This window comes from Mycteria americana, chromosome 12 (assembly GCF_035582795.1).
Source record: "Mycteria americana isolate JAX WOST 10 ecotype Jacksonville Zoo and Gardens chromosome 12, USCA_MyAme_1.0, whole genome shotgun sequence".
NCBI lineage: Eukaryota > Metazoa > Chordata > Aves > Ciconiiformes > Ciconiidae > Mycteria > Mycteria americana.
The window spans coordinates 19,329,746-19,357,421 of record NC_134376.1 but is presented as its reverse complement, the minus strand read 5'-3'; the positions used below and the strand labels follow the sequence as shown (position 1 = coordinate 19,357,421).

At 55.9% G+C, this 27,676-nt stretch overlaps 1 protein-coding gene across 4 annotated transcripts in view; it reads right to left on the bottom strand.

Moving 5' to 3' along the window:
• The window catches only part of LOC142416257 (ankyrin repeat and fibronectin type-III domain-containing protein 1-like), a 257,068-nt gene that overhangs the window by 17,730 nt on the left and 211,662 nt on the right, over window positions 1-27,676 (bottom strand). For 3 of the 4 annotated variants that reach the window (XM_075515582.1, XM_075515581.1, XM_075515583.1), the window contains one exon: window positions 23,225-23,353. In XM_075515582.1, coding sequence (XP_075371697.1) covers window positions 23,225-23,353 — 129 coding nt within the window. The remainder of the gene's footprint in view (window positions 1-23,224; window positions 23,354-27,676) is intronic. The other variant, XM_075515585.1, reaches the window with a different exon arrangement.

Here is a 27,676-nt window from a genome sequence, read left to right as displayed (position 1 = left end):
TAAAAAGCATGACAGTTGTCTAGGTCATGCCAAAATGCTACCATGAAGCTGTGCCTGTCATGATGATGTTTATAAGCCATCATCAGGAGGCAGGATATTAATAACAACCTCGCTATGTGCTCTTCATCGTCCTGATTTCAGATTAGGCACAGTGGGCTGCAGAAGCCCTTTAATGATTTTACCTTTTATTACTGTGATATTTAAAAGCAGAAAACGATGGGGAGGTTGGCTCCTGCCAATCACTCATCTCACTGGCTTCAGCCTATGGATTTAGAGGTCTTGAGTGTGGCCCAAGCTGCAGTGTTGAGTTGCTGCCCTGGACTCCTCCAAGGATGGGCGTTATCTGAACGTAGGGCTTTACAGACCGGACGGACAGACAGTGAACACCAACCATGTGAGCTTCAGGTGGCAAGACACCCCTAAGCAACCATGCAGAGGTGGGCGAGATCTGTGCAGCAGAGTCCTGCTGGTTCTGGTAGGGAGGAAGGGGAGCAGCTCTCCACCAGGAGGGCATCACCACATGGAGAGAGACCTGCACGACACAGGGAAGTGCTGAAGAACCAGCCCTGGGCTCACTGGGACCTACCAGGCTCTGAACGCAGAGTCCTCAGCTTACAGCTGTGCCAGCCTGAGCACATCACGTTTCATCACGGAGATGGAGCAGCTCCTGGCGTGGCCAGTGCTGAAGACTCCTCATGCCAAGGGGCTCTGCACACGGCATATACAAGCCGCTACAGATGGCAAATACAAGACCCCAGATATCAAAGGAGCAGAAAAGCATCACACTTCTGCTGTCACGGGTAGACAGAAATTAAGAGAGAAAAGCCACCCATGCCTGTGCAGGCAGGGCACTCTGGCAGGAAGAGGCAACCAGAAAGGCAGGTCCTGACCCATGGACCAAGCCCAAGAAGCAAAGTACTATCTGACATACTCAGGAAAGAGAAATAACCAACTTGAGAGACTCTCCAGCAAAATCTTGCTTTTTCTCTTGTGTACAAGAGCTCACTGCTGCCCAAGTCCTCCTCTCTCCACCTCCAGCTGCTGCTCAGCTGTGAAGACAGCTCTTTTAGCAGGCTCGTCGATGAGGTGCCCAATTCCTCTGCGGTTCCCCTTCATCCAAGGAGGCAACGATGCTCTCCCACATCAGGAAAGGATGGAAGACCCCAAAAGTACCTCCCTGGAAGGTGGGTTAGACCCTGTTGTAACAGATCCCTGCTTCATCCATGCCTGCAGAATCAAGGTTTAAAAAAAGGAGTGGTGCTTTGGAGCAAAAGCACTTTTTTCTGCCAATTAAAATATATGGCAAATGACCCAGTACAGACAGACTGCACAATTTGGAGGAAGTTCTCTCAGAGATGGTAGAAACAGAGGTGACACAGAGAAATTTCTCACTATTTTGCCTCATCTCATTTGCTTTTAATGAGAAGTAAAGAGACAGAAATTATTCAGAGCTCAGGAGTGAACATCTATCTATATTAAACCGGCTGCCCCAAAGATAAAAGAGTTTCCTGCCCTGTGGTTATGAGTCATCTGGACTCAGTGAAATAGTCTTGATTTATCTAGAGCTAAACTTTGCGGTGGAGCAACTGATAGCTGAACACAACACCCACAGACGTCATGCCCTCAAGGTATGACCAGCCAACACCAGCTCACCCGATGGCAAAGCCCCATCCTGCAGGGAGGTGGTGGGAGGAGGGCCCACCTCCTCTGCCTTTACAGTCTCAGCGCAGCTGAACTAAATTTATCTCAACCACAATCAGTTCTTGTTGCTAATTATTTACCTACCTACTGCAAACACCACAGCAGGGGATGGGTGCTTTGCCTGCCCCAGCAGTTCAGTTTTCTGGCTGTGGGATGCGTTTGGAATTGTCAGGGAGGTGGTGTGGACATCAGGTCTGCAATGCCATAAATCCATGTACCAGCAAACTCCATGGAAAAGGCTGAGGTTCTGCTAAAGGATGCACTGGGACTGGCCAGACCCATCTCATGAAACCAATGTAATGAGGATTTTTCTTTTTTTTTTTAAAGCACATAAGGATGGATGTGCATAAGACAACGTCATTTTATCCCTCCTTCTGCAACGAACACAAGCAAATCCACTGGGTAGTTCATAACATTGTGGTTTCTGCATGTTCTGGGTTTTAATGTTTCCAATGCTGCAGATCTTGGCCTAGTAAACAGTGTTAATAATTGTTGTAATTATATGATTTTAAGTGCATTTTGTTTAAGGGCGTAGCCTCTCTGAGCCTCCAGCAGAGAACCAGTCCATGTCAGACAGGGCTGCTCTGTCCCGCCAGCAGAGCCCAGACCCCGGGCTGGCTGGAAGGATTCCTGCCCGCCCCGAGCCCAGCGGGACCCAGCCATCTCCCCTGAGCACCCACGGGGATGGCCCACACCGGGCACCCGCTGCAACAAATGTATAAACCCCAGGGGGACTTTGTCCTCTCTGCCACCATGTGCTCCTGTCTCGGGGACAGGGGCTGGAGGTACCCGGACAGGCAGGCAATGACCATCCTGCCTGGAAGTCATGAGATGTGGTTGCTGGGGACCACGGTGGCCATCCCATGCCACCTCCCACCAGTGGGAGCCTGGGCTGTGAAAGGACTCATGTGCAAGCGATGCTGTCGCTGGTGGCAATGGCCTTCCAGCCAAAAACCAAGGCTGCCTGGTCCCCGCCACCCCCCATGCCGGCCGTGGAAGGGATTAGCTCATGGGTGCCCGCCCACGCTGGCAGCGAGAGGGCAGACTCCAGCCGGTGGCGGCAGACGTGAGCTCAGTGCCACGCTCCCGTCCTCGGAGTTGGCGTGGGTGGCTGTCACTTCGGGAAGCTGCTCCCTGCCATCTGCAGCCTGATGCCGCAGAGAGAGAAGCCGCGGGGCTCTGTGCATGAGAAAAAGGGAGCCCAAAGGATGGAGGATGAAAGGTGTTAATGCTTTGAAAGGATGAGAAGGCTTGGGGCATGGAGGAGGAGAAGGACTGGGTCCTCGCAGAGCTCGTTGTAGCCTCGTGGCGCTGTGGATGTCAGTGGTAGGTTAGCACAAGCTGCCAGGGACGCTTTCCTGAACCGTGGTCCAATTCAGTCCATAGGGTTATCCAGTGAAGGAACAGGCAAAGGACAGGAGAAGCCTAAAAATTAGTTATCAGGGAGAGTCAACCCAACCCAGTCAACCTCACCCCAAACTGGGAGCTTGCATCAAGAGAGCAGCCGGCCAGATCAACATACAGGCTGTTCCCAAAGAAATCTGAGCTCGAGGGGTCTTTCCTCATTTGAGCACACTCAGCCCGACCCCATGACCAGGGCCACGCTCACCCTTGGCGGACGCAGGAAATCACACGTGGTGGCCACAAACACTCGGACGCTAAGTACTCCACAGCAGAATCCACTTGAGCTCCTAACACACAAAGGAGCTCCTCTCGGCTCATGGGGACACGAACCGGCAGTGCAGCATCCAGCAGGAAGAGGAGCTGCTGATGCACTCGCATTTTCCACTCTTTCTGCCTGAGTATAAGCAATTTTTCAGGACTGGGGAAATAGTGGATCCAAAATGGAGCATGAGTAGGGGAGCCCTTCCAAAAGAGTGGGATTTCATAACCCATCAAAAGGCACACTCAAAACTAGGATGAAACGCTGTGCTTAGCATCCCTGCAAGGCGACAGGACTCACAGGAGCAGCCTGCACACCAGTTACCCATCCTGAGGTGTGCAGAGCGCAAAGGCATTTAAATATTGTGCAGTGACCTGGCCATGCAAAGATGGAGCAAAACACTCCTGCTCTGCGGAAACATCTGCGTGCCTGGAAAATGCACTTGCTTATTGAAACCTGGGTCCAGGGAAAGGCACCAAACCAGATCCAGGGCTTTGTTTGTTTGTTTCCTACAGATTTTCTCTTTTTTCCCCACTTGGCAAACCCGCTGGGTTTTGTTTTGAATGGAGCCGAAACGAGCATGCCTCTTTTGTTTAGCAATAACAACTAACTTATATAGATCCTGCTCCTGCCAGTACATTTTTGTTTGAGCTCCAGAAGCCCAACGTTATTAGCCCAGTGCTCGGAGGAGCTCAGCGTGGTGCAAGGCCAGGAGCTGCTGCGCAGCACCCGGGTCAGTGCAGGGCGTCCCCAGGCATCAGGCAGCAGTTTGGCAACGCTGGTGTGGCTGCACGTTGTCTCTGCCACCTCCACACCAGGCACGCCGCGGTGCACGTAGGTGCTTCTTGAGGAGCTTGCAACCCAAGGCAGCAGAGAGCGGACCCCATGGCCACACAGTCCATCGCATCATGGCACAGCATTGGATTTGAAAGCCGACTCCCAGCAGCTTGGTACCTGAACAAGGTGGAGGAGAAGAGCACATCCTGGGTGAGGTCTGCAACATCCCACCAGTGTTCAGAGCCCTGAACCTCTGCAGGGGAAGAAGTGGAGGATTCGGCTGCGGGAGCAAGAGGGAGTCAGCGTCATGCCTCGCTGTCCAGGCTGTTCCCTGAATCAGGAGGCTTTTGCATCCCTTGGGGAACGCTCGCGCTGGGCGTGCAGCAGCTGCAGCATGCAGTGCAGCCCCCCTGGGACCAGCCCTCACTCGGCTGCTGGAGGGGCCGTGGCAGTGGGGAGGTACGTGGGCTGGACTTGTGATGTCCCACATCATGGGGCTGGTTGGTGAGTCGGCGGTGTCCTCCCAAGGCATGGCCATGTCCCCCAGTGCAGTACAGCAAGGAAGAGCCTGGCTGCACGGCTTGCCCCCACTGTACCTCCCTCCTAAATCACAGGCTCTGAATCTGGGAGAGACGGAGACTTCAGGGCTCCAAGAGAGGTTCGGAGCCAACCAAGTAGATCACTTGCTGACAGTCTGCGGAGGCCTCGCATAAAACACCCCGTTTCTGCAGGCCCAGCAGTACATTTGGGGGAGGAAGGGAGCAGAGACGCTCAAGCAAATTCTGCTGCAACACAATAATGCTGCTGCTGCTTTCTTTTCTTTTTTTTTTTAATTAAGCATCCCAATCACTGTTTTTAAGTGAGCCCAGAAGGAGCCTGTGGCTCAACCCCCATTAAAATATGACTAAAATCAGACTTTCAGTTCCTCGGTCCCCCGTGACAGTCTGCTATCGTGGTCGGGACTGCTGTCACGCGCACGCCGCAGTCACAAAGCGGCACCGTCCTGGCAGCGCCCACACACATGTCCCTCCTGGGCAGCTCCTGCCCTGCCTGCATATAGACCTCACGCAGCTTTGCCAGGACACCGGGGCACTTCTCCTCGGGGACCGTGCTAAGGGACGGTGCGCAATGGCTGGCTCCCTAGCCAAGGCAGACGATGCTGACCACCATCAGCCCATGAGCACCAGCCCTGAGCTGCTCTGAAGGGGGCACCAGCTGGCACAGCCGGGCTCCAGGCACCCCGAGTCATCCCTTGAGGGAGGGGAAACATAAAATGCCAGAGGCTCGCACAGGCTCCATCCGCGGACCCGTCTCAGGAAGGAGATGCTGGAGGGGAGAAGCAACGTCTATGTCAGGCCGTCGGCTCCGCACCCCAGCCCAGCTCTGCTGGCTTCACTGTTTTCATGTGGATTTACCCCAGCAGAGCTCCTGGCCCGCTCTGCCCGGAGGCTCGCACCTAGAAAATCTGCTTTTCTGCTTCCAAATTTCTGTGGGGACCGAGCTAAGCGGGTATGTGCATTACAGACCAAGGGTGTCCCTGCCTGGAGGGGTTCAGCAGCCACTGCTTGGGGTGCAGCATCCCCCTGTCACCAGCACCGCTTGTCCCTGGGGCACCTCCCAGTGCCAAAAGCCCCCGGTGCCTCCCCACCAGCACGGGCACTGGGGATGGCAGGTCTGCCATCGGGAGCTGTGCTCAGCCCTGGGCTCCCACCTCCCAGCCAGGGTAAACCCTCCTCGCTGTGCTCCCCACAATGCCAGCCTTTAATTGCTGCTTGACATTAAGTATCTGAGCAAGGAAGTCTTGGGTAAATGTTCTTGCTATGGGAACACACAGTGCTGAGTCTCTTTAATTACATTGTTTTTGTTTGGCTTTTTTTATTAGTTGTGCTGTGGCTTCCCCTCCCTGACAGGCCGGCGAAGCGCACGCTAAATATGGCTGGGTTTAAAGTCCGCCGTGAAACCCGAACTGCGGCACCAGACTGGCTGGACTCGGTGCAAGCCAGGGTTACGCGGGACACGCATTCCAGCCGCTGTGGTCCTGCTCCAGTCCTGCGCCCCCCCCCCCCGCTCAAACACCCGCCATCAAAGCAGCTCAGAGCACAACCACCATGCTGCAAAACACCTATGCATCTTCCTCTTCCTCACCCCACTAAATCCTGCTGGGAACACAGCCTAACCCTTTACTCCACGGACGCCGAGCTGCCCTGTCTCCATCATACCCATCACTTCCACACTGGTCTCCATCCCACCCCCTCTCCATCATTACCCATCACTTCCGCACCGGTCCCCATCCCAAAGCCCCCTGCTCCACACCTGCTCAGCCCACCTCCAGGCTGCCCCTCAGGGCCGAAGAGCCCTCTTCCCACCGGCCATGCCGCTTTCATCTTCCTCTGCCCCCCCTTGTTATTTTAAAGGCATTCCAGAGGATGCTGTCAGGCTTGGATGTGGTTTGGTTGGGTTGTTTGTTTTCGTACTGGAGGTTTTATGATCGCATTGGGAACGAGCTCTAATTGAGCTGCAATTCGAATTGCAGTCCGTGGGTATTTGTTTCATTTTTGGAAGGGCTTAAACGGCAGTGCAGCTTAGGCTGGAGAACGCATTTGGTTTTAACTGGAACCTGATGGGAGACAGGACTGAGCAGGATGGGCTGCCCCGAGCCATGACCAAAGCTCATGGGGAAGCCCTGCGCGGCCGCCCGGGCGCCAGGTACCCACAGCAGCAACAGGCAGCGCCGGGTGCGACCACAGCCCTGTGGCCACCTGAAAACCCTGCGGCTGCCAGGCAGGAGGCAGACAGTGCCAGTCCTCCAGCGCCGAGAGCCAAGCGTGCGGCCCTGGGGTCCGACTGAGTTGGGGCTTGCAGTCGCCCTGCAAACCCCTGCCCCCTGCAAACCCCTGCCCCCTGCAGACCCATGCACCCTGCAAACCACTGCCCTCCGCAAACCTCTGCACTGCAGCGCCTGTGACCTTGTGCTCGCCCAGCACCCCAGGGAGGGAGCTCAGCACCGCTGCCCAGGCCGCTCGGCCCCGGGGGCTGGCTGGGTGCTCCTTGCTTGAGTTGGGAGCTGCCGCCAGACCAGAGCTGCTCGCAGGGACCAGGCAGCAGAAACAGAGAGGACCTAAAGGTCAGCGCCCAAACTGCCCTTCGCAGGATCTACGTTGGTGTCAACTTCTGCTGACCGTGCCTCGTGCCGACTGCCAGAACTAGCAGTTCAGCCCCAGCACCCAAAATGTGCCCAATGCTTCTGGCACATGCAACCAGCTGGACCTTTGCAGGTAGGGACGGGAGGACAGACGGATTTCCAAAGCACAGAGGGACCGGCCAAGCACCTGCTCTGCATGGCAACAGTGCTTCCTCCAGTCCTTCCAGATCTCACAAGCCCAGATGCTCTGGAAGACACCCCCGACCTGCTGGCACCATCCTGGCTAAATCAGACTTCCGCATATTAAAAGCGGGTGAGCAGTGGGGACTCACTGCCCCTCTTTCAGGAAGAAATCCTATCCCAGCTTGGCCTGCCAGGAACGAGCACCACTCTGTGCCACAGATGCATGTGTGCAAACTCTTCTCGGGGGTATCAAATACAGAAGCTGAGTCATACGACGCCTGGTCTCAAAGATCACTGAAGGTGCAAGGAGGGGAAAAAAAATATCTCTATGGGGTCACAGGGCCCCAGCTTGGACCCAAGTGGAGCAGAAGGTGGATGCTCAGTGTGGGGATGCTCAGCTGTGCGGCCAGGGCCCAGCTGCCATGCTGGGAGGAGTGAGAAGGGATGTAAGATCATGCTCATCCAAGCTTGGTCCCGTCCCCTTGCTTGGGCCCTGACACCCACTTCTTGGAAGGGAGCAGGGCAGGCTGCTGGAGAAGCTGCTGCAGCAACCCCAGCCTGCGCAGGGCCAGTGGCTGCGTCTGAGCGCCGTCCCAGTGGGAAAAGGAGCCACGGGGGCCGGGATGGCAGTGCCCCGGCTCCTCTGGGGGCTGCTGCCATGTACCACACCCCAGCGAAATGCCCGGGACCCCTCGGGGGCCAGGAAAAGCACTAACTTACCTTCCCCCATGATGGCTCGAGTGTGTGCGGGAGGAACGCCCTGCATTTCAGCATGGCCTTGCACCAGGGCAACACCCCCCACTGCCTCTTCCTCACCCCCCTGAGACCCACTGGGGCTCTCCTCCTGAGACCGGCTCCTCTGCACTGCCGTGCCCCGATCCTGGGATGGTGGGGCTCCGCAGCTCCCATGCACCCAGGTCCCCCGCTACGGTTCAAACATTGGCTCAGCTCCTTGTTCTTCTGGAAACAGGACTCCTGGGAGCCGCATCCCCGCTGCCTGGCCCTGGGGCTGCAGCTCGCCCCAGCATGGGGGAACAGCCACATGCCGTGGGGGCTGAGACCTACAGACTCATCACAGCAGTGAGAGGCAATCAATTTGAACCCAGACCTGAGGGGATGACAAGCAAATCCTTTACCCTCCTGCGCCACCTGGTGCCACCAGGAAGAATACGCTAGTGAGATCTGGCTTTCATCGGAAACCACCTCTTCTCCAAACCCATGAAATTGTAGAAAATTGGCCCAAGAAGGACTTCTGGAGGTCATCTGAGCTCACTCCCCCATACCTGTGGCTGGTCTCCATCCCCAGCCAACTACATACATCCCACCTGCACTTCACAGCCCTCCAGGGGCCTCTCCAGCCCTTCACTGGGATGTCCCTTCTGGTGGAAACCCACCTCCAGTCCATCGTCCTACCCAAGCCATCCAGCTAGATGGGGACCAAGCTGCTCAAGCACGCCAAAGCTGCACGATGGAAACCAGCACTGCTGGATGAAGACTTCCAGAGCTGCACCCAAAGGGGTTATAAAAGGCAGGCCACAGACATTGATCTCGGCGGGGAGGAGGAGACGACGGCCAAGACACAATGGAAGACCAGACAAACGCACACACCCGGCTCCAGAGATGCTGCCCAGCTGGTAAATGTTACTGGAGTCAGAAAACCCCTTTCCTGCTGGAAGGCAACCAGCAGGACCCAGCGGCAGTGCTGGGCATGCTGGCCGCTACCCACAGGGTGTCCCTGGCACTGCTACCAAAGGCAGCCACCCCCCCATTGGGGATCTCCTTGGACTGCCGGTGGCATGTCCCAGGCTGGCTTCCCGTTCGGCACAGCTTCACGCCAGGATTTGCTCCTGGCTCTCTCCACGACCAGCTTCCTGCCCAGCACCCACCGGGGTCTTCTCCTCTGACAGGAGGGACCAAACCCACCACGTAGCCCTGCTGCTGGTGTTATGCCAGCACCACCCAGTGCAATGCCAGAGGAGCTCGTTCACTGCCACCCAACTACAAAAGCACTCACGTATGCCAGAGCCGACCTTCCCTCCATGCATCTCCAGTGGAGTCAGGGTCCAAAGGCTGCAGTTCAAGAGGAGAAGCCAACTTTTTTTGCCATTTTGCTCAAAAACATCCCACAAGGGCTCAAGCGCTCTTGTAATGGCACGAGCTGGGGAGACCTCATCTCCAGCCAGGCCTCCTTCCAGCCGAGGTTTGCCTGCTGCCTCCATCAGACCGCAGCTTTCCCACCTCATGTGTCACCTTATTCTCCCTTTAGCTGCAGAAAGCTTTGAGACACCATCAGGTGGAAAAGCTCAAGCTGAGGATAATGGAGCCTACGGAGGAATTGTCAGAGCCCCCAGGACAGCAATTAGAAAAGATTTCCACCCTAATATAAAAGAGCAACGTTAAAAATCATAGTAATCGCCAGGTCAAACCTCCGACCATCAGGACATGCTCACCCATCCATGCATCGATGTGACCAGTGCTGCTAAGCACACCCATGGGAGAGGCAGGGGTGCGAATGCCCTTTCCCGAGGTCTCGCAGGACATGGGAGCACTGGGAAACGCTCTCTCCTCTCATTGAGCATTGCCTCAGCTTTTCCTGGTCTAGAGACAAGACACTGCCCAAGCTGACCTGATCTCTGTTCCTTGCTCTACCACTGAGGGCGAGAGGCAGGTGATGCCCACAGCCAGTGCCTCAGTTTCCACGCACGGGAAACTGAGATAAAGACAATGTTGTCTTCCGTAAAGTGCTTTGAGACTTGCTAATGAGGAGCACCACACAACCACTCGGGCTCCTTGCAGTCACTGCTCCTGACCTGAACTAGCGTGGGCAAGGGGGTGCCTCTAGAGATGGAAGGTGCTTGGTGCAGCTGGAGAGCAGTGGGTGCAGTGGCCAGCCTCTACAGAAGATGCGGACTTCAGCAGCTAGCCTCTGAAGAGCTCCTCCAAGCATGCACAACCATGCTTTCCAGAGGCTAACAATTTGACCAAATCTGTGTTGATTTCCACCAGGAATGCACCAACCCTGCCAAATTTCAAGTCTCTTTTCCAAGCCATGGAGGCACCAGAAGTCCTCAAACAAAGAGACGGGAGGAAAAAAAAAAATTGGCAAAGCTACCATTTTTCCCCAACCTTCTGCTGAAACTTGGGAAAAAAAAAAAAAGGAGAAAGTTCAGCCTGAGGCAGAGCGAGCATGGAAAAATTCAGCCCAAACAGTTAAAGTCTGGCAAAGGTATAAGCAAACAAACTTCCGCTGGAAAGTGTTATACAGCCTTAACACAGGCGTCTCCTGGCTCCATCTACAATCAACGTGTCGGGCGAGAGGTGCCCTCCTCGCCCCTCCATGGCAGCACATAAGGACGACTTCACTGCAGCACAGAAGAGCAAGGGTGGCAGGGGCCAATGGGTGCAGGTGTCCCTGGAGATGGGAGGTGGCAACACGGGGTGAGAGGAGACCACTCCAACCCCAGCACCTCAGAGATCTCTCAAAGCACTTGGGAGATCCCTGTTCACATGGTTACACCGAGCAGGAGCTTCGAGCCAGACCTAAAGGGCTTGGGCTTCTCCATCACCAAGAGGCTGGGAAACATCTCACAGAGCTGGTGGCCTCAACACACAGTGGGTGCTGCTGTCTCCTTTCTCCCCCTCGCCATCCCCTGAACAGCGAGAGGAGCAGTGGAGACATCTCATGCTCCTGAGACACCCTGCTCATCCCACCATGCTCCTCCCCCTGCTTCTCCTGGCTGTGTGCTGCAAGACAGCTTCCTTGGGACCAAGATGCTCACGGACCTGGAAAGCCCCTCTAGGTGCCCACTGCATCTTGGCACGTGCTGCCCTGGGATGCCACACCTTGTCCCCTGTGTTGACACGGGCTGGCTCAGGCCGCAATCACACGTTCCAGTTTACTGTGCCAACAAGCCCTCAGCCCAGAGGGTTTCTCTTCCTCCGTTACCCCCGATTTTTCTGGTGACCAGATGATGTGGTATGAACACAGATGTGAAAGCTACCAAGTGTGACCTCTGGGTAAAACGTGGGAGCCGGACGAGGTGGGGGGATTTAACTCTTACCTCTGTCACAGACCACCTGGGTGACCTTGAGCAGGTCACTAAAGCCCTGGTGCTGCAACGGGGTGCCTACCATCCCCCCTAAGACCAGGGAGAGCAGCAGTTATGGCAGCACGGTCCCAGTGTAGCCCAGGGACAGTCTATCCGTCTGCTGGCATTTCTACCAGGGGTGAAGAGCAGCTGCTCAGGCAGCAGATGCCTCCTCCATGGCACAGCAGGAGGATGAGGTGAGCCTGCCGGTGCACGAGGAAGGCAGCCTTGGGTCCCTGTACAATACAGCATCCTGTTCCTGACCTGCCTGCATCGTCAGGAAAGAAAATGGCCAAAGAAACTTCACAAGTTCACGTGAAGTTCACCCGAGTGGAGCTCTGCTCCATGAGCAAAACTGCTTTTCTGCTTGCCACGAGCCTTCCAGAGCTCATGACCGGGGCAGAGCAGGGCCAGGAGAACGCTGGGAGGATGGGACCTCATAGCAGCGTCAGCCTTCCACTTGCACAGAAAGCAGGCAAGCGCCCCACCAGCTTATCCACCTCCTCGCTCAAGGAGCTCCAAGAACACGCTCACAGCTGAGGTTCCCTCAGAAGACAGCCCCTGGGACAGCCAGCAAGACACCGGGCAGAGACAGGGAAAGCAGGAGCATTAGCTAAATGCCACGCCAGCTTATCTGTGTCCAGAAGCAGCCTCCTTGCTTCCCAGGATTTGGCCCGCTGCTTTGTGGGATTTCAGCGCACAGGGAAACCTAACCAGCTCTCCTAACCGCAAGCACCCGCCCGGCGCGGGGCACGGCAGGACTTGGCTCCGAGCTCCCCCGAAGCGCAGCAGCACTGGCAGCCCAGCCTGCAGCAGGGAGGATGGAGCGGGAGGTGGGCTGGCTGCCCACGAGGGGCACGGCGCAGTGACAAGACGCCCTGGCAGTGCCTTGGCACGTGTTAGACCTCAGATGACCTGCTTGCTCACCGGCAAACCCATGCCTTCACCCAACTTCACTTTCTGATAAGGACCAGAGGCAGAGCAGACCAGCACCAGAAACCCAGCCAAGCCTCACCAGGCTGTCTCTGCCCTCAAGGCTGTTCCCTGGCACAAGGTAGGAGGGACTGACCCACTGATGAGTCTCTCCTTCAAGGCTTGCATCGTCTGATGTAGGCCAGGCTTGCAGAAAGGCTGAAGGCTCCATCACACAGCAGGAGAGAGCACACTCTGACTCCACAGCCTGGTGCACGTGACATCTAAACTCAAAAGAATTTGTTTTAAGATTATACCTGTTCAGATCTCCCCAGACCTAGAAAGAGTCATCCGCCCACCTCCACTCCTGCCACTGCCTCTGACCAGAATAACTGCCTCCTCTTCCTCCTCTTTGCAATTCTAAACTTACAAAGCCTAACAGTAAGTTCGACCTGCCAGCTCCAAGCTCGGAGCCAGCCTACATCTTGTCCCTGGGGCTGGGGCAACGGGTTTGCCAGCAGAAGACCCCAGTTACCAAGTGTCCTAATGCAACAGCCAGCTCCTTCATCAGTAGATCTCAAAGTGCCTGAGAAAAGAGGTCAGCATTGCTGTGCTCCTTTTAAAGAGTGAGAAACTGAGGCACAAAGAGGGGCAGATCTTGCCCTCAGTTGCTCAGCAGGCCAGGAGAAGCCAGGTCCCTTATGCCCCAGGCCAGTGTTCTGTCCCTGGCCCCCAGCCCAAGGCACTCTCCTCTGTGATGGGTGAAGTTCAGAAAATTTGATGAGTCAGTTTGGGTTGGGAACTTCTCTCCTCATCCGGGTCATTTCTCCCCTGGCCACCTTAGTGCTTAAATGTGGAGCCTGCAGGTGGAGAGGAGAAACCAGACTGCAGGAAGAGCTGAATAACCACGCTGCCAGATCTACCTGCAGTCCCTGCCATCTCAGAGGCTGCAACAACCACATGCTCAGAAACCTGTAGGGTTTGCATGGAGAACATCAACTCAGCAAGCCACAGCATCCCGCTGAAGGTGATGATGGCTCCTCTTGGGGCAGTGGGCCAGAGTCAATCCTGATACTGCCAAGAAGAGATGGTTATTGGAGCTGTGCTCAGCTCAGCAGCTGCTCTGGTGGCCACGCTTAACAAATGCCACCACATAATGTCATATGTTCATTTTTCAAAGCTCAGAAACAACAGTTTTTCACAGCAGATCATCAGTATGAAGCCTGCCCTGACTTCAGGCAGGAGAGATGTGCCTCCCAGCTACTAACTGGTGAGCCCTTACAGGCCCTGCTGGGACATTTCTTGGATGGAAACCAGACTCTGTCGGAACAGACCTGGAGGGGGCTCAGGTGAGCCTCCGCACCATAGGCAGAGTGAAGACCACGTGCAGTTTCTCATGATGACACTGGCAGCTGCTGCCAGGTGTCCAATTCCACTTTGGACAAAGTAAAGCATGAACCTCCTCCACATTGCTCAACAGCTCTTCGCTGCAGAAGATCTTCATCCCTGTCCCACCCTCCTTGTTAACAGTGCAAATAAAGGCAACAGAGGCAAAGTGGGATGGGGAGAGGAATGCCCCTGGGGAGCGAGCTACTGCAGGATGCACTAGGGTAGATGAATGAATATTTCAATGTTGGGGAGAACAGGAGGAAATCTGGAAGTCAGGAGCAGAGGGGAACGTAACTGCTTCTCCCTGACCTCCACCAGGCATGAGGCTCAGCAGATGTGGAGTTCACTTGGGCTCACAAACCTCCTCTGAAAAGCAAGCAAGCAAGCCAGCAGAAGAAAGGTGGGTAAGAGGGATGGGTGTGAAGCAAAGCCATGGGGAAAAGCGAGCGTGCAGGTAGCAGGAAAGACTCAAGCAAAGGTGAAGAGAGATCCCAACACACCCAAGGACCTGGTCCTCGGTGTCCCAAGTGTCCTGGGCTGACTCCTACCTCCAGTTTGGCCTCCCTGCTGAGTGCTGCCCATCCTGCCAGCATCCAAGCCAGTAGGTCCAATATTGACCTGGCACCAAGAGACGCTCTCCAGGAAGATAAACAGGAGGTTCCTGAAGCCCTGGCAGGCAGAAGTGTCTCAGCCAGTAGGAAACTATCTAAAAGCAGAGAAAACCTGCGCAACAGGGACTACCGCTGTTTAAGGGACAAGGGAGAATTAAAAGTACTCAAATACCTTGAAAGTGCCAGCTGTCAGGACTATCTGGAAACGTTGATGCTCCTGCGCCTCCTGACCCCAGTGTCCCTGGCAGCACCAGCAGCAAGGCCAGCAATCCCATCTGCTCCAGGGCAAAGCTGGGGGAAGCGCAGCCTGGCAGCCCAGGGGCTGGGGCAGACTGCCTGCCTTGCTGGGGCTGCTCCAGACTCACGACTCATCTGCACTGCCCTTCCCAGGGGCTCACGGAGAAGCCAGTTTCAAAGCCAGCAGGTCTGAGGACCTGACTGCTAGTAGGAAACCAGGACTATTATCGATGTTCCCACCAAAAGAAATATATGGAGATTTTTTTTTGTGTGCTGGCTAAGAAGACTGGGAGAGCTAAGACCCTCCAAATCCAGCGCACCGACACCATGGGAATACCAGCTGGTGTGGAGGATCCATGGGGCCATCAGGAAGGGCTTGACTCACACTATGATTCAGACATCCATGAGGCTTCCCCTACATACCAAAGACTGTGGCATCTCTGCACTTCCCCCCAGCACAACCATGGGCCTTGGGCTGCCTGCTGTACAAATCCAGGCAGCTGGCACCTTCTGGACATGGAGAAGAACCAGTGGAGATCCTGCAGGATAAAGAGCATCTTCCACTCTCCTCAGCAGGGACCAAGGCATCCATCCTGCTTTGCGGATGAAAGCCATGGGAAATGGCAGAGATGATGAGAATAAAACAAATCAAGTCAGGCAAATGGGGACTTGACAGTGTTAAGTTTATGGTTGGACTGGATGATCTTAAGGGTCTTTTCCAACCTATATGATTCTATGATTCTAAATTGACTATTTGAGAGAAATCGAAGTGCACTGAGGATAATGAGATACTGAGATACACTGCACTGAGAAATAATCTTAGCGGGGCTTGGAGATACCAGCTACCAGCAGAGGGAAGTGGCCAGAACAACACATCGACACAATCTTTTAAATTTGTCTTTTAAATAAATGATATTTGCTTCCTGTGCTCTCAGTGAGGAAGGGATCTGGCTGAGGGCTCCAGTCTCAGACAGAGAGAACCTGGAAATCAGTCTTCTCTGAACATTTTCCTTCCGCCACTTTCCCAGAGGGCTCGATTTTTCCCACTGCAGTGACATGAGAAACAAATGCAGATGGGACCACTGGACTTGCTGGAGCCAGCGCCTGTGGCACCAGGTCACAATGCTGCACACAGAGAGGATCTGGCCCTCGGTCTTCTCCCAACCTCTTCAGCCTCATCATAGCCTCCTCGTCTGGGGAGAGGAGGAAACCTGGGCTGATGGAGGCTTGTGGCATCAGGAGCGGAGGCACAAGCCTTGCACAGACCCTACAGATTTGGACAGCCCTGAACTCTCCCTGTGCTGCCCTCCCTTCCCACCCACACGCACCAGCTGGGGTGCTCCCACCTCCCTGCCAGCAGCACAGGGTGGCAGAAGTGGAGCTGCACGGACTGTGACTCCTCTGCCATTGCAAAGCCCTGTCTGGGCTAAGGACCGGCTGCAGCAGGAGCATCGGTATCACTGTGAACAGCAGTGACCCTTGAGCCTCTATCTGTTTGCAGAGGACTCGGGTAATGAGGATAAAAGATGATTTTCCACAAATAAATCATTCCTTTCAAATGCTTTCCTAAAGGCAAACCCAACTTTCAGGGAGATATTTTGAGGGCTCGCTCCTCCCCATCCCCATCAGCGAGTCCCTCACAGTCACTGGTGAATCACTGTCCCACCAGCTCCGGGGGAGGGCAAACTCCTGCTCCCTCCATACACCCAGAGGCACTGACTGTGGCCATCCTCAGGCTGCCGGGGATAAAACCAAGCTCTTGAACCACATGCTTAGTTCAGCACGGAAAGCTCAGGGGCTCCCTAACCGGTGTCCACCTTGCCCATGGAGAGGTGTCCTGGGGGATGGTGGCACCGGGAGCAGGCAGCCAAGCCCCCCGCTCCTGCCCCGGTACAGGGGAGTCTCCACAGACAGGGCTGTCCTTGTTCGCTGGGGCTGCAGCTCCTCTCGACCGCATTTATCGCCCGTAAACCGACTTTCTAGCGGCCTGCTGATGGCAATGTCAATCTGCCACGCCGGGGGGAAGCTCAGGCTGCCCGGAGCCCTTGGGCAAGGGGCCCTGCTGCGGGCTGGCTCCCTGGGCAGCCAGGACGCCCCGGCAGACCACAGCACGGTGTGGACATCCAGCTCCCATACGGCTAATTCAATAAGTCACAGATACCATGACTTCATAAGGCAGAGAGGCTCCACAGCTATTAGGGGAATTGGGAGCGGGGGGAGGAGGAGCTGAAATGGAGAAGGGATGGAGACAGGGAGGGTGGAGAGGGGGAAGCTAAGACAAGCAGCAGAACAAAACATCCCATAAATCATGAGGAGCTGCTGAAATACCAGAACAAATGACCCCATAGCTTGGCCATTGTTCCCGAGCGAGGGCTTAAAGTGCTCCCAGTCGAGACAAAGCGCCTCGCGTTTCGTTTCAACGCTGTGCCGGCCCGTCCAGGACCTGCGCTCGGCACAGCCGAGCCAGGGGCGGATGTGTTTCACCCTGGATCGATGGCCAGAACTGGTGGGATGGGGGAGGCGAAGCTCTGGGCAAGACTGGCTGCCCCACACCACAGTCGGTGCCAACGTGGTGCCCACATCTCAGCCTGCCCAGAGCATCTCTTGGCTCCCGGATGCCCACACACCTCCCAGGCTCTGGCACTCCTCCCCTTCCACTGAAAGGCTCAGTGCCTGGTTTTCCCTCTTATTTTCCCTTGCTCAGGCTAAGAGCTTCCTTGGCTGGGAAGAGAAGTAGCTCCAAGCCTCCTCTTGGATATGTGGCGTAAGTCAGGGGTAAGACAGCTCAAACAGGGCTGTGAAACCCGGAGGAGCTCTGAGCCCTCTGTCTTTATGGTGCTGCTCCTCCCTGTCTCCCAAAAAGTTGCTGACAATTCACTTTGTGCTGGCTCCCTGGCAAACGGATGACTGTCAAGCAAAGAGTCCTGGGGGAAGTCCTGTACGACCGTAGACTACTGCGACAGAAGCAGCACAAGGCTCTCGTCGAGGTTTGCAGTAGCAGCTCTCCAGTGCACTGGCTTGGGAACAGTCGGACGGATCAACCGGCAGCTCAGCACCTCCCACGGGCTCTGCAGCCCCCCGGCACCGCAGCACTTGGGTGCCAGAAGGTGAGGAGCCTGCCGATGGGTTCAGGTCGTCCACACTGCCTGCCCACGTCAGCTGACAGCAGCTATGGAAGGAGGCTGAGCAGTGCCAGGCACCTCTATGGCACGGATTTCATGCCCCAGCACAGCAATTTAGGGAGAATTTCCATACCACACGAGACCACTTAAACCCAAAGGGGAAACATTATTGCATTATAAAATTCTAAATAACTGTCATGAAAACACTTCCATTAAAAACCTTTTGCTTTATAACCAAACCTGAAACATGGGGCAGAGTACGGCAGCAGTCGCGTGTGCCGCCTCTGCCAGCCGGATGGGGCCAGCGTGGTTCCTGTGCCCAGCGGCTGCAGCTCCTGCCCTCCCGGCACTGCAGCCCCGTTGCAGAGGGATGCCCCCCAGCCGTTACGCTCAGCCCTGGTGCCGGGACATTGTGGGAAAACCACTCCGCACCTTCCCATCCGGGCGGGCATGGTCTGCGCTCGGAGCTGCTGGGCAGGCAGGTCTGCGCATCCCCCTCTTCGGCAGAGGGGAAGTGAGGGGCTGAGACTCAGCAACGTGCCAGGGGTCAGGCAGCAAAACAAGACGCAGGCAGGACTGAACCCGAGCCGGCTGGCTGCCTCTAACCACCAGACGACATGCTCCTGCCAGCGTTGCTTTAACAGCTCGTGGTGGGCAGCCAACGAGCAGAACCGAGATAAGGGGATGGGGGAAGCAAGGAATGCGCTGCATTTTTCCTGAGCCACCATGGGAATAGGCTATTCCAACCACAGATCGCAGGGAGGCTGTCCGACATGAAAAACTCAAGGAGCCCTAATAGAAAAGCCAGCAAGTAGAAGTAAACAATCAAGAAGAAGAAAACAGAGAGGAAAATCAGGGTGGACAACAAGAGGTGAGTATGGGAAAAGGAGCGTGGAAGGGAAGACAAGCAGAGGAACAAGAAGGAAAACCAGACCGAGAGGTAGGAAAGGAAAATTAAGAGACAAATGGATGCCAGGAGGACAAACCTGCCAGGGCTGGAACTCCCGATGAGCACTAGAACTGGAAGGATGCGAGAGTGGGACAGAGGCTCCCAGGCTCCACACATGCAAGCGTAAACCAGCAGATCGCAGCCCTTTTATTGGATTAAGACTCGCTTAAGAGGAAAGATAAACGTGGACCATTTCTCCGGTGACACGCACAAGAGGAGAGGAGGCTCTCTTTGCCTCAGTTCACCCTAGGGCAGGAGAAAGGGGATTGCTGGCATTTTGGGGTTGCTGTAGGGACAGCGGGAGGTCTCCATGGGAGCCGCAAGCTTTCGACTTCTGCACTCCAACAGCAGAAGGTGGCAAGCTTCAAATAAAGAGTGCTTTTGTCTCGCACACCTTCGTGCTATTTAGGCTTTGGAGGTAGATTAGTATCAGACCAGCAGAAAGCAGAGCTTTAATAAACCGGACCCAAAATCCTTCCTTGCCTCAGTTGCCAGTTTTTGCCTCATTTGGAGCTCAAGCTTGCCTTGGTGCCCTGCGAACCACAGCGTGCACTGTCCAGCAAAGAGGAGGAGAAAGGAATTGGCAAAGCTAAATAAAACTGGACAGGAGCAGCCCCCAGGTTTCTCCACCAAGCTTGGGAAAGCCTCGTGCTGCCCCGCTCCCCACAGTGCCTCTCTCCGGCACCTCCCAGCAGCAAGACACCGGCTCGCAGGAGCAATGGGCTGAGGTGATACAGCACATTCATGGGCCCTAACACTGGGGACTTTGTGGTGCTGGCTTTCAGAAAAAATAGCCTAAAAAAAGCCTAATAATGAAGTATTTATTTCAGTAAACAACATATGAATGAAAGAAGTGTTTTCTCAATACTTCACTTTTTCCCTGCCTTCTCTCCCTTCCCCCAGCAATTTTTTTTTAATAAGTGGAACTAACGAGGCTTCACTCACTGACGGCCAAGCTTGGGATCAGGACCATGCTCCGCTCACCCAGTGCAGCACATAAACACGTGCCGTGCAAATAAAGCCAGCCTTGTGCCCAGGGAGAAACGCGACCCGCGAGCGTGTCCCACCCGGCGAGCGGGGGAGATGTGCTCCGCTGGGCACACGGACCGCGAGACCTGCAACGGGAGCATCCCTGCGCTTCTGGGTGCAGCACGGGACATTCAGCACCTTATTTATTGTGGCAGCAAATAACTGCACCTCCTGGCCCAGAGAGCTGCCATTGCCCAGGGACCCTCTCCCACAGGGCTTCGAGGTGTCCCCAGGGACAGGGAGAGGGGCCAAGGGAAGGTGAAGGGATCTATTGTCCCCATCCTACCTGGCAGTGCTCAGCGCAGGGGACACGGTGTCAGGCAGATACTGTGATGCTGTACAGCTCCTTCTCTTCTACCTTGGCTCCAACCCAGCCCTACCTGAGCACCTGAACAACTGCGAACACTGGAAAAGTGGCTCAGCTTGCCCTGCGTGGCGATGAGAGGTAAGGATGCTTTCCACTATGGCAGAGACACGAGGGGTTGGACTGACGGTGTTTTGGTAGGAATTTCAGGCAGAAAACACTAATCCCTTCACCAGACTGACACCCAGCTTTTCAAAGCAACGGGCACTGATGATGTTGTGCTTATAATCTCTACCTCCTCCAGGAGCCTTTCCTTGCCTTCAAGCCTTGAGACTAAGATGGGCAGGATTCTCAGAAGCCGCTGATTTGGGAAAACATGGTCCATCGCTTTTCCATCCTCCTCCTACCTGCATGGGATGAGATGAACCCCCCTTCGTACACAGCGTGGATGGTCACCCTCTGCACAGAGGCAGGTAAAACGATGCAGTGGTGACCTTGGGTTAAGCTTATAAATACGTACAGACTTGATGCATGTAGGTATTTGCTCTGGAAGCCAAATTAGGCATCTGTAGATTTGCAAGAGCATGAGCCACGCTTTCTGTTGGCCACAGTGCCCAGCAGCCTTGCCTGCAGCCCAGGACTTCCCATGCAAGGCGCAGGGTGAGCAGGGGCAGTGACACCCATGGCTCCAAAGGCCCTTCCCCTGTGTGCAGCACGACGGTTTGGAGTGACTAACCGAGGATGCTGATCCTGCTATGATGATCATGGATGAAGACGTACAGGGGATGCAGAGAAATGATGTTTCACACCAGGGACAAGGCCAGGTGCCCCCTTTGCAGGACACGGCTGCAGAGGAGGCTGGTGCTTGCGTGGGAAAAGCCTCCGACTGCCTCCCTGAGGGCAAGCGTGCATGTCTGGACCAGGCACACGCACTGCCGGCATGCGTGAAAACCTGCCTGCAGCGTGCCGGGGAGGCAGCGCTCCTTGCTCCGTGTGCAGGTGCCCCCAGCCGCTCTTTGGAAATTCGGCTGTGTGCATGTAAAAGCCAATTAAATTCCTGCACCGCAACATCACAGCTAGCACAGCTACTAGGTTGATTGCTTAACCACAGCAACAGGGAGAGGATTAACAAGCACATTGAGACGGTCGGAGAGCAGGCGGTGGGCAGGGTCCTCGCCCCGCTGCTGCCCACTCAGCTCCTCATCACCGCGACGGCCCTGGCTCACCCCCTCTGCTGTGTCCCACTGCTGAGTGCCAGCGAGCCCCAGCACCCAAGTCCCAGCACCACAGCCCACCCAAGCCCAGCTGCCAGGTTGGACGTCTGATCCAGCTCAAGATGTCTCCAGGCACGGATAAAACCCACAACCACAGGGCAGGTGTCCTCCCCCGGGCCAGACCAGCTGTGCCTACGTCCCTGCAGGAGCGGTGACATCAGGTCCTTCTCTTTCAGGCCTCACACTTTCCAGCCTCGATCTTCAACGCGATGGCATGTGGCAAGCCGAGGGCAAAGGCAATTCCTCCTCACCAAGAGCTCATTTCCAAGCTGGCTTACAAAACCCCCATAAAATAGCATCATCTACCACTGCTGCGGTGTCACTGCTGTACAAGGTGCTTTGCAAACTAATACAAGACAGATGGTTTCCCCCAGGAAAATGCTACAGAGTGAGTGAAAATGTACCACAAATATACCTTGACACAGCAGGGCTAAAATGGGATCCAGGGGCTTCACAGAGACATTTAAAGGGAGAAAAGAGATTTACTGACTTCTCTTGCTTCTTTATTATGAATAAAGAGAAATTCTGATTGTTTTTAATGAGTTCTTTGCTTCTTTTCCTATTTGGCATACTACAAATTCACATATTTGTCTATTTGGAAGATTCATAGTAATTGCAGAACAGCTTTCCCGATGACATCGTTTCAGCAAAGGGAAGAAAGTTGTGCAACTGGAGAAGAAAGCAATCTGTCACCAAATAGCTTAAATTCTTTGTCTGGCCTCATTAATACCTAGTTAGCTTTGATGCCTAACTAACCTCACAGATAGAGGAAGCCTTTGAGGAGGACTCCACAGCCTCACACTGAAGTGTTAGAACATACAATAAATGCCTGAAAGATCTCCAAAAAAAGCAGGGAAAATGAAAACCAAACTCGACATTCTTGCAATTTCTAAGCATTTCTTTTTTTCTTTCTTTTTTTTTTTTAAAGTTTTACCCTCCTTTAGCCATCTAAGGAAGCAGAAAGCAATGCAATTTCCAGTTCTTTTAAATATCCTTAGCAGGTCACCTCTAACGCTGGGAGGGTTCACTGTGATCTGCTTCCAAGGCTGTTGCATCAGAGCTTAGAAACCCAGGATAAATTACGCCCTGCTCCAGCAGGGACTGCAGTTTGAGACCTGTGCTCAGCACGAGGGACCCCGTGGGCGCCGCAGCAGCAGCATCGGGGAAGGAGGGAGCACTGCATCCCTCTGGGGTGGGCAAACGGGGCTGCCCCAGAGGGTGGCTCGTGCTGGGCAGCTCCGCACCCTCACACCACCCACCCTGGGCATGGCACCAGCGGGGAGCCCCTGTGGCTCCCGGTGCCCCCACGCTGGCTGCGCCGTCCCACCATGGCTCTCAGCTCTGGTTTATCCAACGGAGGTGTGTTGGGCAGTGAGGGGCCGCGGGATGCATCCTCCAGCAGCTCCCACAAGGAGTGCAGGGTGGGAAGGGAAGGGAAGGGAAGGGAAGGGAAGGGAAGGGAAGGGAAGGGAAGGGAAGGGAAGGGAAGGGAAGGGGAGCAGCCAGCAGCGGGGGCTGCCGGAGGTTGTGCACTCATGTGCCCCAGCCCAGCAGACACACATGTTCGCGTCCCACATGAGCCCTGAAAGACCCCCATGGCTCAGCCCCCCAAGGAAGGACCTGCCCGGGGCTCCCTGCTGCTCCCTGCACTGGGGCGAGGGGGGATGTTTTGGCTTGATACCCTGGGGGAGCTTCTGCAGCAGATGGAGGGGTTTGAAGGGGTGTTGTCCCAGGGGACGTTGCTTGGACAAGGACAGAGAGCGGCAGCAGTGCGGACAGGGGACAGGAGGAGGACTGGAGAGGCAGGAGCTCTTTTCCCCCAGCCCTGTCCTGCAGCTCTTACCATTCAATGCTCAGAGACCTGGGCCGGAAGGCAGACAGCTCGGCCGAGGCATACTCAGCTTTCCTTCTCTTCTCCTGCTTCTGCTTAACTGACAAGCGGTGGGCAAACCTAGAGAGGCTGCTTTCCGACCTGGGGAAGGGGAGAGGAAAGGCGTTAATGTCACAGAAGCACCCCGGCTCCCAGCGGCAGGTCCATGGCACAAAGCCAGGTGATGCTTGGAGCAGAAAGGAGGGGACTCCCAGAGGGCCAGCGGCACTGGGACGGGGCGGCTGACCAGCCTCAGGGGGAAGAAGTGGAAAAGTAGCAGGTTTAGCATCACTTTGCGATGCCAGGACCAGCACGAGTCCATGGCATGCTGTTAGCAAAACGGAAGCTGTGAGCCTGCAAAACAGAGGCTGAGTTAGCACTGGGTCCTGCTCCCCGCTGCAGCAAAATCACCTCCCTAGGTCGTATGCTCCTGCCCAAATGCCAACCAGTGACGGCCAACGCTGGAGAAACACTGGCTGCTTCTGCTTCTTGCAGTGCCTGCCCAAGAGGGGTCAGGGAGCTAGGGAAGCACTGGCGGAGAGAAGCAAAGCGGACATCTGCCACGGCCACACGCTCCTTCAGAGAAGCCCCAGAGCCCCTGTGGACTCCCAGCTGGGGCCCTCAAACACCGAGACAGCTTTCCTGTTGAGGGCTGACATGGAAATCAGCTTACATCAGAGATGTTTCAGAGGAGGAAACAGGAACGCCTGTCAGCAAACGGGTTCAGCCGCTGGACCCATCTGTGCCAACAAAGCCCCGTTCCACCAGGCGGGATGCTCCAGCGTCGCTCCCAGTTCCTGGGAGCAGGGAGAAGAGCATCCCCAGGCTCTGGGGCCATGCTGAACGCCCCCCTCCACCCCGGCTCTCTCCAGAAAAGAACCGCTGTCCCGAGGCAATACCACACCGTGTCCGAGTCTGCGGCACACAGAGACCTCGGTGCCCACTGTGCCAAGAGCCGGCACCCCCGGCTTGCAGCCGAACACAGCGCCACAGCCCTCCCCTGCTGCCAATTCACTGGGAGCAGAGGTGGAGCAAGGGAGGCACAGCCTGGGGCGCCGGGACACCCCGACTTGGGCACATGACCAAGCTGGTGGCACTGGTGCTGTCTGCCAGCCCTGCCACACACACCTGCGTGGCTGCTGCCTCTCCTCCTCCTTCGGTCCTGCGCCGGCATGACCTGCTCTCACCACTCGCCCGGCCCCGGGCTGCGCAAGGAAGGGGACAGCAGCGGTTTGACAGAGGTCCCAGGGGATGAGGGACAGACCTGGGGGGAGACTTTGAACCTACAGACATTGCTAAAGCCAATCCTCCTCTCCTCTCGAGTCCTGACCGGCTTCAACCAAACAAAATACCTCCAAAAAAAGAAAGAAAAGAAGGAGGTATTTCTCAGAAACTAGAGCTCCCCATCTTTCCTCACAATAATTAAGTCAACCACGACCAGCTAACAGTTTTTTTCCCTGATACATTTTAAACACAGACATCTTCAATTCATTAACTCTGGTTATTGATTTATTTTTCAGCTTATGAATTGCTGTTGCTGGGGATGGGGTGGAGACAGCTTTCTGGAGAAGACTCTCGTCTCTCTGATCACCGCCGGGAAAGAGCCGCTCAGACCTTCCAGGGTCATTCTTTACATTCTTGAGAAGAAATACTACTTTGATGTAAAGGATGAGGTTTGCCTTAAAAGAAACCCAACAAGAAACCCAAACCCCAGCTTTCCCCCGCTCGCAGCCGGAGGAAGAGGCGTTTGAAGAGGAGTGATCCAGGCGCCTTGTGAAAGCCCATTGAGCAGAGCCCTGCACTAACACCATCCCTGCCACCTCGCCTCTCCTTTGATCTGGTGTCAAAGCTCAGCTGTAATGAATAAGGTCCCATTCTAGAGAGGTGTGGGCGCTGACTGCCGATGCTCTGCAGTAGCCCGCGGTGCGGTGCGGACCCCGGGGCAAGCAGGGCTCGGGGCTGACCCAGGGATGGGGCCGGCTGGGGGGATGGGTGCTGCTGGCTTCCTATAGCACCTCCTCAGCAGCATCTGACTGCTCCCGCCGCGGCAGTCCTAACGCTGCCCAGCTTCCACCTCCCCAGGAGAGGCTCCTGCTACCCTGCAGGGGTGAGCGCTCCATCCCCAGCTGCCAGGATGCTGGGGACCTTCATCTCCTCAGATTTGGGGACTGCCTGGAGAACGCTTTCCTGTTTGCTGTGCTTGCCCCATCCCCACCATGCTCCCTGCACCACTACAGCCACCCCTCCCAAACTGATCCCCAGCAGGGATGGGAGGCTGGGAAATCCCAAACCACCTGCATGGATGCAAGAAGGCAGCTGCCCCCTGTGACAAGCAAGTGCCTCTGTCGTGCTGGTACGTGCCTCTTGCGATCAACACCACTGGGACAATTGCACACCCAGGAGGTTTACCCGGATGCATCCACCTGCCCAAGGAGGGAAGGAGCAGCCGCTGGATAGAGCCAACAGCATCCGCCAAGAAGAGCTGGCAGGGGAAAACAGCCTGACGTGCTGAAAGGACTCGACACAAAGGAGCGTTATAAGTCCCTGGGAGTAGGGACGGCCTATGCGAGGTGTGCCGGCGGGGCTGGAGAGGCCACCTGGGTGCTCGGGGGTGCGTGGCCTCACCATCACTCCCCCCGCAGCACGGCATCGCACAAGCCAGAAGGTGACCAAGGATCTTGAGATGTCGGGTGCCGCTTTCACCCTCTAGACCGACCTTCCAGCCTAGCAGCTGCCCAGCTGCACAGGAGTTCACCCATCACCTCCAACTGCTCACAGCCAGGTTAAGGGAGACAGCTGAGACTGCTCTGATGGGCCAGCACCTCCTCCTTGAGAGCTGTCAGCAATTCATCCAGCTTCTCTCAACGCGGTACAAAACGGCCTCCTCTCACCTCGGCCGGACCCAAAAGCTCCAGCAGAAGCGTCACTAATTAGAAAGCCAGAAGCACATTACAGTATCATCTGGCTATTTATACAGTGCTGCTTTACATAAACTGTGCTGCAGAAGAGGGAATGAATCATACCTGCTCTGCCGTGGCTGCACGCAGGCAAACGCAGCCCAATGCCGGCAGCCTGCTCTGCCCCACTCCCCTTGCCCCACCGAGGCCCTGCTTGTGGGTCAGCTTCCCGGAGCTCCTCGTGCTGGGGCTGCTCCGGTCTCCTGGGGTCAGGACGCTCCCGGGGTCAGGATGCTCTCACAGCCCGGCCACGCTGGGCATTGTGCCCGGGGTCTGTGCTCTGCAGGTGGCAGCGGCGGTGAGCCTCTACCACAGGGAGGGGGATGCTGCTGGGACCACACTTTTACTTCCCAAGTGCTTTCCAAACACTAATAGATGCCCCTGTCCCTTGAGAAAGATCAATGTTAGGGATCTTAAGGTAGAGGCAGGGAAACGGGCATGGAGAGGCCGTGCGAGTAAGGCAGCTTCCCTGTGGCTGTCAGCATCCGTCCTCTTGTGCACTTCATTGACGGGCAAGATTTTCGTGCCTTCTCCCATCAGTACCAGCACGCTCGGCACCACAAGTACCGGTGTGAGGAACAGGCAGCCCCAAAGAGCCACTGCCACCTTTAGCCAGCTTTATCCCAGCCACGGGATGGGGACAAGGCCAGCACCACTCCCCCAGCCCTGCCCGCTGCATGGGAGTGCTCGTTGTCCAGCCCAGGCAGGATTTGAGGTGACCTGCCCACCCCACCACAAGAAGCAGCATCTCTGCAGCAGCTCAGCATCGGTGCTGCTGGGGCTTGGTGGACCCAGCCTGCCACGCCAGCACCTGCCAAGGCTCCCTGGCAGTCCCTGCACGCTGCCGAGGAGCCGAGGGGAGACGCGGGGAAAACCATCAATTGAAACATCAACCGCAGTGCTGGGAAGAATTGTCTCCTGACAACCAGAGAAGGTTGTTCAGCTACTGTGCTGTATCATAAATCACACCTCTATGACTTGCCATCTGTCAGCCAGATTACACATGTTCAGAGTCCCATGTCAGCATTTAAGTCAGAACACAGCATCTTTTCCCAAGAAATAATTATCGGCCCTGGAGATTCTTGCAGCAATACCCGTCCTCAGCCCTTCCCTCCAAACCTCCCGGCAGAGCAGAGCTGGCAGCGCCGGGGAGGCAGGAACACGGCTGCCGGTGGGGCACAGGGATGCAAAGCCCGCATGCGACATCTCCCCCATAAAACCACCGCTTCACACGGATGTGGGGGCAGCAGGACCTGGCACGGCAAACACCCCCCTGGCGTCAGCCACAGCACCCAGCCCTCGTCGCAGGCGCAGAGCAGGCAGGGGCAGCCAGAGGCAGACGCTGCTGCTGAAGGGAGATGGGGACAGCGCTGTCCCCAGCCTGGTGTGTGCTGATGGCCCCCCCGGGTGTTCAACCAGGATGAGCGGAGGGTGCCCAGAGCAGCACCCGGACCCTTGCTGCCGGCAC